This window comes from Ictidomys tridecemlineatus, chromosome 8 (assembly GCF_052094955.1).
Source record: "Ictidomys tridecemlineatus isolate mIctTri1 chromosome 8, mIctTri1.hap1, whole genome shotgun sequence".
Taxonomy (NCBI): Eukaryota; Metazoa; Chordata; class Mammalia; order Rodentia; family Sciuridae; genus Ictidomys; species Ictidomys tridecemlineatus.
This window is the reverse complement of record NC_135484.1, coordinates 128102225-128113118: the sequence shown is the minus strand read 5'-3', so window position 1 is coordinate 128113118 and position 10894 is coordinate 128102225. Positions and strand designations below refer to the sequence as shown.

General features: G+C 34.8%; 1 protein-coding gene across 1 annotated transcript; it reads right to left on the bottom strand.

Moving 5' to 3' along the window:
• Positions 1-2450: 2450 nt before the first annotated feature.
• Positions 2451-3736, bottom strand: LOC101969947 (olfactory receptor 2W1). The gene is made up of 2 exons (XM_013365998.4): positions 2971-3736; positions 2451-2575 (listed from the first exon to the last, which is right to left on the bottom strand). Exons 1-2 carry the CDS (start codon positions 3734-3736, stop codon positions 2451-2453), a joined length of 891 nt encoding a protein of 296 aa, XP_013221452.1.
• Between the last annotated feature and the right edge of the window lie 7158 nt (positions 3737-10894).

The following is a 10894-nucleotide window of genomic DNA, read 5'->3' as shown; positions in this document are numbered from 1 at the left end:
AAGCAGGTTCAGAGTTTGCAGTAATTTATAGGAAAGCTGAAATTAGCTTTTCATGGCTTTGTGGCAAGATGGCTCCCAATTTAATAAAAGATCAGGTTGGGTCTATCAACTCCCAGTGTCACCTTTTGCTCTCTTGGGAGTGAAAATTCTTGATGTAAAAGCTTACACTGAGAGCAATAGTGAAGGATGACAAACTGAACAAGATCCAAACTTTAATGTAGATGGAAATATGTAAATAAGTTAAAATGAAATTAATTAAAAAGTTTCAGATTGTGTCTGGGATAGAGATGAGTATTATTTTATTCTTATTTTTCTAGTTCCCACAAAAATAGAATTTCTAGTGTCTGAATGACTGACTTGTAGAGAAGTGAAGTAGTTTATTTTCCAGCACAGTAAAATAAAGTAAAAAATGATGGACAAACAGAAAATCACTAAATTTTTGTTTTGTGAATTAAGAGCATCGAGCTCTTTCCCCCAGATTACTAAGTACTACCACCATCATTCAATATGAGAAAGAATATTATAAAATCCAAGTGCCTAAAAGGAATAGATCACCAAATAACTAGAGTACACTAAGGAAGCCTATAGCACGTGTTAACAATACTTTGCCACAGCCAAACCTAACAGACCCCACTGTCATCTTTTGGAGGACATTCTTCCTCTTTTTTGCTTCTCTTGTATTCTCCTTTTTTTTTCCTCCACCCCACTCCTGATAGTACTACTTCATCTCTGAGCTCCTTTCTCTCTTTTTCCCAGGTAGAATACAGAATTAAATCCTCTTCAATATTTATCATACTTTTCAATAAAAAATAAAAGGAATAGATCAAAGAACAATATTTTATTTTTTATTTTTTAAAATTATTTTTTATTGATTTTATTATTTTTAAAATACATGACAACAGTGGAATGCATTACAATCCTTATTTCACATATAAAGCACAATTTTTCATATCTCTCTATATAAAGTATGTTCACGCCAATTTATGCAATTATAGATGTACTTTTTTTGCATTACCATTCTTAATACACATATATACCACAATTTTTCATATCTGTTTGTATATAAGGTATGTTGACAACCAATTCAAGTCTTCATTCATGTACTTTGTATAATGATGACCATCACATTCCACCATCCTTGCTAATCCCCTTCCCCCTTCTTTTCCCTCCCATTCCTCTTCCCTATCTAGAATTAATCTAATGCTCCCATGAAAGAGCAATATTTTATACTGATTTACTTTAATCTTAAGTAAAATTTTTTATTTTCTTCATTTCTCCATACTGGTGATAAGAATTTATCATGAACTGTATCTGACCCGGAATCTTGCAAACTCCTTATCAAGTCATAAAAGTATTAGAGCTAAGTTACTCCAACAGAAAAAAACCCAAATACAGAGGTTTAATTAATATTAAACATAATGGAAATTTTTTTCCTGAAATGATCTGGAGGCATTGCTCTGCCAGTGGGTTACTATATATTTTCTCTTATGGTTCTGTTCCCATTTTATTGGTCTAAGTGAGGTAGCTTCCACATTCATATTCCAGATAATAGGAAGGGAAGTGAGCAAGGTGAGCTCAAATAGGTTCATATAAAAGAAGTTGATCCAGAAGCTGTACCCATAACTTTCCTGGCATTGTTTTCATGGAGGCTAAACTAAGAAGTGTGATTTACAGCATGGTGGCCATATGTCCAGATAAAACTCGAGGTCAAAGGTAGAACATATATTGGTAGATATTCTACCACAAAAGCTCCTCAGGCACTGTCATGTGAATGAAGGGGAGTTTCACATTCTATTACTTTTCTAAAAGTAGTGTGTTTGGTAAGAAAGAAGACATTGTCTAATATAATTCTACATTAACATAGATGTACATGTGAAAATTTTCCTTACAACTATTTACAAATATCTTAACTGTATTTACTACATTTCATAATTGTTTGACAGTGGTTCTTGATTTGTCTTGAACTTTTATATACATTCATTGTATTGTATTTATGTATTTGTATTTTCTTATCATTCCTACTTCCCATTTATTTACCATGTTAAATACTTAACCTAGTAAAATTCTTGGTAAATGATGAGTACCTATTTTGTGGTCTTTTATTTTTGGGTACAGGAATTGAATTCAGGGCACTTGACCACTGAGCCACACCCCCATCCCTGTTTTGTATTTTATTTAGAGACAGGGTCTCATTGAGTTGCTTAACACCTTGCTTTTGCTGAGGCTGGCTTTGAACTTGGGATCCTACTGCCTCAGCCTCCTGAACCACTGGGATTATAGCTGTGTACCACCATGCCTGACTTAGATGGTCTTTAAATGAATTGACAGAGCCCCTATTGATAAAGGCCAATATTTCTTTAGTTATCTACACTCTCATATTTTTCCATCTAACTTATGACCTTGCTGAACATTTTTCTATTGTTAGTGTTCTCTTCACTGCATTCTTCACATCATTGTTTCTTAAAAGTGTAGATCAGAGGATTAAGGCTTGGTGTGATGACTGTGTAAAAGAGAGTAAAAAACTTTCCTTGTTCTTGGGATGAGGTATCCTGTGGCTTCATGTATATATAAATGGCTGTGCTGGTAGCAGGCCTTCCCTGGCCCTTGGGGCCCAGCCCCCAATTCCTTGTTCTGCATGTCAATGTGGCCAGCTCACAAGGCCGTGACACAGGCTTGCGGTTTCCAGTTTATCTGCCTCAGAGCATATGTGTCTCCCAGAACAGCTTGACCTGTTCGAGCCTCCTGAAAAGGGACATGACGGTAACCCAAGGACACAGTTATTACTCTTCCCTCCTCGCCTTTGAGTCATTTCCCCAGCTGTTACAAAATATATTTAAGGAGGACAAATTTGGCAATAAAGCGCACACTTGCCTCCTCCTGGATGAAGAACCTTGGTGTCCTGTGATTTTTTTTTTATTTTTTAACCTCGACGTCTCTCGCCGGACTCGGTTCCCGTTAGCCAGACGCGGCAGGCTGTCCCATAAAATGGAATTACTACTGAGAGGTGGGAACCACATGTATTGAGGACCTTTTTCCACCCTCCTGCTGACTTGATCCTCATCACAGCTCGAGTGATAACTCCATACGAAATGAGAATAAGTGATAGAGGTACTAGAAGAAATACTACTCCAAGAGCAAAGACAACAATCTCAATTACTCTTGAATAGACACAAGCCATCTTGATCAGTGCTGGCGTTTCACAGAAAAAGTTATCCACCTCCCGGTTCCCACATCTTGGCAACTTCATAGTCAAAGAGCAAAGAATTAAGGCACTGCCAAGGCCACCCAACCAGGAGGTCAGCACCATCTTCTGGCAAAGCTCAGGGTGCATTATTACTGTGTAGTGAAGGGGTTGACAGATAGCAGCATAGCGATCATAGGCCATCACAGCCAAGAGAAGACATTCTGTGGCTCCCAGGTCAAGGGCAAAGAAGAACTGGAGCACACACCCTCCATATGTAATAGATTTTTTGGGGCCCCATATATTTACCAGCATCTGGGGGATAATGCTAGTTGTATAACAGAGGTCCAAAAAAGATAAATTAGATAAGAAGAAATACATGGGAGTATGAAGCTGGCTGTCTAGATAAGATACAAGAATGATGGTTGTGTTTCCTACCAGAGTCACAATATAGAAGATGAAGACAACCACAGAGATGATGCTCTGTAGTTGAGGTTGATCAGAAAACCCTAGAAGGATGAAGTCTGTTGTGGAACTTCCATTGTTTATTTCCATTGCTCCTTATGGAATTAAAAGAAAAAAAAAGTATCAGTCTCAGATAGAATTGAAAATCTCTGATGTTTGTCATGTGTATTGAACCTCCTTATTCGCTTGCTTTTCCCATTTGGAATTTTTGACATTTCCTTGTTGTTTAGTAGTCACAGCTTTGGCATGTTATATCTACAGTGAGTCTATGGATATATGTTAAACTCGTCATGCTGAATTTCAAATCACTGAGAAGGGCTAAAAATAAACTATGCTTCCCATAATCCTGTGCATTTTCTTTAAGTAATAATTTCATAGTTATATAATTCCAAGATAGGAATGTATATTTGGGTAGTTGTTCCTCTTGAAACTAAGATATAAGCATCACTTCACTGTGATACATCTTTCCCTTACTAAAGAAGTTGAGTTTGTGGTAGAAAGTTAAGTTACATATTTTCTTGGAATAAGCTCCACCATTTGTTATAGAATCATTTTACTTATTGCTTTCTAAATATCTACATCTCAAACAATATAATCATAATCAAAATCACTGCTCACCTTCTTCTTTTTATATTTTCTTCTTCAACATTGCTGGCATTGTAGTTATTGTATCAATTTTGGTGTTTGCTGAAGTTACATAGTAAGATAAAATGTAGATAAATTATCTCAAGTTATAGGAGATAGGTTGAGCTAGGATATAACTGGAAATAACTTGAACTATTCAATGCCCTTGCAAAATGCACTGGCTTTTTTTTGATTTCTTGAATTTGGGATTTTTTTAGAATTTTTAAATTTTTTAAAAAAATTTTTGGCGGACACAACATCTTTGTTTGTATGTGGTGCTGAGGATCGAACCCCAGGCTGCATGCATGCCAGGTGAGCGCGCTACCACTTGAGCCACATCCCCAGTCCCATGGGATGTTGTTTTAAAAACAACTAATTTTTAAAAATTTGTGCATTATGATTATACATAATAGTGGGATTCATTGTGATGTGTCTTTATATGCACATATCATAACTTGGTCAGTTTTATTCCCCAGTACCTCTTCTTTCTCTCCTCAAGACATCCTTCCTCTATTACTCTGGTCTCCCTTTATTTTCATGAGATAACCCCCATACTTTTGTTTTCCTTTTTTCTCTTTAGTTTCCTCATATGTGAGAAAATAAAACCCTTGACTTTTCTGAACCTGGATTATGTTGCTTAGCATAATGCTCTTAAGTTTTATCCTTTTTACTGCAAATGACATAATTTCTGTCTTCTTTATGACTGAATAAAATTGTGTACATAATCCTATACTTTATCACTTTATCTATAGAGGGACATCTAGTTTAGTTCTATAATTTGGCTATTGTGATTAGGGCTGTGCTAAGCATGGTTATTCTTGTATCTCTACAGTATGCTAACTTTATATCTTTTGGGTAAATGCTGAGCAGTAGTATAAGTGAATCATCTGGTATATCCATTCCTAGTTTTTTTGAGGAATCTGATTTCCATAGTGGCTGTATTAGTTTGCATTTCCACCAACAATATATAAATGTTCCTCCCCAACCCCATATCCTTACTAGCATTTATTATTATTTGTATTCTTGATGGCTGCCATTCTAAATGTGGTGAGATTAAATCTCAGTGTAGTTTTGAGTTGAATTGCCCATATTGCTGAAGATGATCATCTTTTTCCATATATTTATTTGCCATTTGTATTTCTTCTTTTGAGAAGTCTCTGTTTATTTCATTTGCCTATTTATCTACACTCCTATGATTATTGCAACAATATTCATAGCATCAAGTTAAAAAACTTCTTCAGAGCTAAAGCAACAATTAAGAGAGTGAATAAGGAGCCTACAGAATGGGAGAAAATCTTTGCCAGCTACTCTTCTGACAAAAGATCAATAGCCAGGACTCAAAGTTTTTTTCTGTCCTGAATTTTTTTTTTGCAGAAAACAATGGAGAATACTTACCAGAAGCCAAAAGATTAGAATATCATGAGGGAACATTTTATAGTCAGGTTCTCATGTAGTCCAAATACACTCTCTTCTCATTATGATGATCCTTCATTACATTAATAATTCAGAAAATAAAATTGAAGGGTGGGTTACTGAAGCCCTGAAAAATTGGATTAATCATGATCTTTGAAATTTTGATACACAATCCTACTTACATTTAAATGTTAATGGAAATTATTTAATTTTAATTTTGAGAAAAAAACTAGATGTGGCAATGGTACAGGAGTTGAATTAGTTTTAGATAGATTATTTTTTATGCCTATTTGAAGTCTTCTGTGTATATTTTTGGTATTCATATTTATAGGAAGATTAATGCCTAATTAGACAAGAGGAGTACTATGTTGGTTGCTGTGTATTTCAAGAATCATTAATACCAGCAGGGAAGTATTTTTGTATAATTATATAGGCTACCTATATTAATATGGTTTAAACTTTGGGGATTGATGCCTCACAGAGATGATTAAAAAACTCTATGACTGGGGCTGGAGATGTGGCTCAAGCGGTAGCGCGCTCGCCTGGCATGCGTGCAGCCAGGGTTCGATCCTCAGCACCACATACAAAGATGTTATGTCTGCCGAATACTAAAAAAAAAAATATTAAAAAACTTCTCTCTCTTTAAAAAAAAAACAAAACAACTCTATGACTGAGGTCAGAGGCATATCCAAGTAACAACTTCATGAATAGTTCCCTTAAGACATTTAGTTTTATCTTTTCCTTTTTAAAAGAGATTTTTTAAAAAAAAATTAATTTGACAAAAAATTTAATTTATCATAATAAACTTACATAAATTTGAAAATGTGATAAAAACCATACATGTAAAATTAACTCATCTATTTGAATTTTGGTGTGATCAACAGTAGCAGTTAAATTGAGACATTAGGTTTTCAGGTGTTGTGTGAACAGGACAGAAAATATTTGATTTTTAGCAAATTTATAGAATAATTCCAATTTTATGATTTATATCATCATTGTTACTTTCAATATATTAAATAGCATGAAATCTTTTGAGCCCACCATCAGTTCAATGACTAGAAAGTTACTAGTAGCTTAGAGCCACCTATATGCTTTTATGTTCTTTCCTTCTTTCTTTCTAACTCAGAGTAATCATGGTTCTTTTTTTTATTATTATTTTTTGGTTGTAGGTGAACACAATACCTTCATTTGATTTATCCATTTTTATATGGGGCTAAGGTTTGAACCCAGTGCCTTACACATGTAGTAGGCAAATGCTCTACCACTGAGAAACAGGCCCAGCTGCATAATCATGGTTTTAAATATTGTGTTCATCACACACTTCTTTTAGTGATATATGTTATTATGTATAATATATTATTCCCTAACACATACTAATTACTGATATATTACTTCCTTACATATAATATGTAGGTGTATACACACAAATATGTATAGTATAATATATATAAATATTAACAACTCACATACACATGGAAATGCCTAAATAATGTGTTTTAACCTTTATTTGTTTTTGAACTTTTACAAAGTGTCTCATACTTTAACTTTAAATATGTTTTGGGAACTTTTTTCACTTAACATTTGCTAGTCAGTTTTATCCAATGTATTTTGTGTAACTATATTTCACTGATTATTATTACTGCCAATTAAAAGAGTATAAATGCTATCTGTGGCCTTAATTTTCATTTTCCTAAAAACAAATGAGTTTGAAAATAACTTAATTTTAGTTACTGCAATATATGGTTTCCTATCTTTGCAAAACCTTCTTGTAGATTCTGCCAATTTTCTATTGCATTGCTTGTCTTTTTCCCATATTTATAGAATATCTTTGTACTTGAATTTTTTCTGTATTGTTTTTTGTCCTGCAAATATTTCTCTCAGTTCATTATTTGGTTTATTACTTTTTTATCCATCAGACCTCTCTCTTTTTTATTTTTATTTTAATTAGGTGTATATGACAGCAGGATGCATTTTGATTCATTGTATATAATTGCAGCACAACTTTTCATTTCTCTGATTGTACACAATATAGCATCACACCATATGTGTAGTCATACATGCACATAAGGTAATGATGTCCATCTCATTCTATCATCCTGCCCCCATATTCCCTCCCCTCCCCCACTGTGCCCAAAGTTCTGGTTTGTTACTTTTAAAAATTTTCTGTAGATAATCTGAAGTTCTTAACTTCAACATTGAAGACCTTATTAATCTTTTCTTTAATAGCTTTGAAAAGAAATCCTTATCCATTCCAAAGTCAGAAAGTCATATTTTCCTAAAAGTTTTAAAGTTGTACCTTTAATCCATCTGGATTTAATATATGTGAATGGTAGAGGGTAGGGATCCAAATTAATTTTCCAAATTGTTAACCAAATTCTAGCATATTTATTAAAATGTTTATTTCTTTTACATGGATGCTATAAAATCTTTCATATGTTAAAGTTCTATGTGGTGGTGGGGAGAGGGAGGAAAAAAGGTGGGGAAGAATATGCATGTATGTATCTGAGACCTGTATTGTGCTACTTATCTTTTCCTGCATCAATACCAGCCTATATCAATTATTATATATTTATTAAAAGTCTCAATATTCAGTAGGACAGGGGACTCCTATTTAGAAGTATTTTGCTAGTTTAACTCTTTATGGTTCCATGTATACTTAGAAATAATTTTTCCAGTTCTACAAAAAGTGCCAAATTTTTAATGAAATTTCACCTATTTATTACTGAACCAACTGAAACCAGTACTACAGGACCCTCATGGCCAAAGAAAGTGACATTTCCAGTTAACTATTCCCAACTGTCTGAGCAGCAGTGACATTTTCAGCTTGATATGATAAAATGATCATAACCATGATACAGTGTAAAATATGTGTGCCATTTCAGATATAATTCCTTATAGACCCAGTTTGATTCTCCTCCAGCGTCTCCTCTTAGAGTTGTATCTGATTTTATGATCAGTTTTCATTCGAATACCTTCATGTGGGATAGGTTGATTTTTTATTTTGTTTCTTGGCCAGGAATCATTTGATCATGAAATCTTGTGAGAAGAGTAGGAATCCTAAAAGAGAATTTCTCAGTAATCTGTATCACAGGGTAGTGTCCCGACCGGCAGGACACATCAACGTGGGCAGCGAACCTAGATGGGGAGGAATGAAGGGACAAGAGACACGAAGGGTGACAGCAAGACAAAAGTTCTGATCAAGCTGCAAACTTTTATTGTTCACACAGGGGTATTTATGGGCTGGGGATGGGGGGAGCTCTCTTATCGGTAGTTGCTAGAAGTCTTCACAAGGTGAGAAAGCGCAGGATGTTTCAGGAAGACAGATGGCTGCAGGGTGTCTCAGGGAGATGGATGGCTACAGGGTGTCTCCCAGGCGAGATGTCTCCTAGGGGGCTGTTTCTTGTAACTGTCAAGCTATTCTTTGAAGGAGAACTCCCTTTTGGTCCCTGGCAGGGTAGCATTTATTAAGAAAATCCAAACTCCATAGGTTTACACAAAATCCCTGTTCCAGGTGCTTCTGCTGGAGTGACATTCAAGTCTCTGAACAAATGGCTAAAAATCCTGCACTTTTTCAATGTGGAATGTTCCCAATAGCCAACTTCTGGTCCTAATGCCCAGTATATTGTTCATGCTATGGGTAGCCTACAGTGGGCCAATTTGAGGGAAGTACCTCACTTTGCCATCCAGGTGAAGGGAACTAAGAATTCTTGTGCTCCTGGGTGGTGATGAACCATGAACTATGGCATGCCTTGGAATCTATAGCACCAACTAAGCTGCTCCTTCCTGGGTACTCCTTTGCTTGCCGCCTTCCCACCAGACTTTCAGATTAGAGCAGCGGTCAAACTGGACCTTCTCTTGAAAATTCCTTTAGAATACACTTGCCCCTCATGCTTCTAGCGGCCTTGGCCATTCTTCAGGGGCCTAGTGTCTTAGGATTATTTTATAGATGCTATGATTCAAATGTAAACGCCCTTACAAAATGCATATATTAGAAGATGCTTATTAACTTTTGATGAAATAATAATGATAAAAAATGAATAAACTGTGATGATGTATTTGTCAATTTATCTTTGTAGTTCCATCAACATTTTATTTTATCTTTTTTTATAATGAGAAATTTTAGTCACCATTACAACTCTCTCAGTGTAAATATCTTCCCTCTCTCTTGCTGACTGTGCACTCTGAAAAGGCTGAGATAAGGTCCTGCATTTTTTCTTTTTTAATTTTTTTCTTTTATTAGTGCATTATAGTTATACATCATAGTTGTGTTCATTTGGACAAAAATTAAAAATGTGTGGAATTTGATTTACTCCATTTCAGTTCAGGTTCCCCCTTCCTTGCCTCCCTTGATCCCTCCCACTATTCTCCTTCCTTTACTGGTCTCCCTTTCACTTGTTTATTTTTGATTGGCATTTTATAGATACACATAAAAGTGGATTCACTGTGATATAGTTATATATGTGCATGGCATAGTTTTGTTAAATTCATTCTACATTTCCTTCCCTTTTCCTCTCCACCCCAACTCCTTCTATTCCATTGATCTTCCCTATCTCTTTATGGTATCTGACCTCACTCTCTTTTCTCATTATTTTATGTTGGCTTCAGCATATGAGAGAAAATATTTGACCCTTGATTTTCTGAGACTGGCTTATTTCATAAACATGTTGCTCTTTAGTTCTATTCATTTAGCAGCAAATGCCATGATTCCATTTAGCAGCAAATGCCATAATTCCATTCTTCTTTATGGATGAGTAGAATTCCATTGTGTATATTTAACACATTTTTCTAATCCACTCATCTATCGATAAGCATCTGGGTGAGTTCCATGACTTGGCTATTGTGAGTTTTGTTATAAACATTGATGTAGCTGTATCACTATAGTATGACGATTTTAGTTTTTTAGATAAATACTCAGTGGGAAACCGGGTCATATGGTGGTTCCATTCCTAGTTTTTCTATCAACTTTAAAAAATAATTTCTATTTTATTTTTTGGTAGCTTTATCAATTTTTAAAAATATTTTACAGATTATTTATTTATGGGCAATGTTTTCAGTTCTGTGTTCAACTAGGAAAAATATAAATTATTAAACAAAATTTATTATAAAAATATTTTAGACAGGTGATGGAAGACTTAAAAAGTAGAGGAAACAGTGAAATGAAACACAAGCTTACTGTAGGAACTGGCTTCCACTCTTTTGGTGATACAAAGG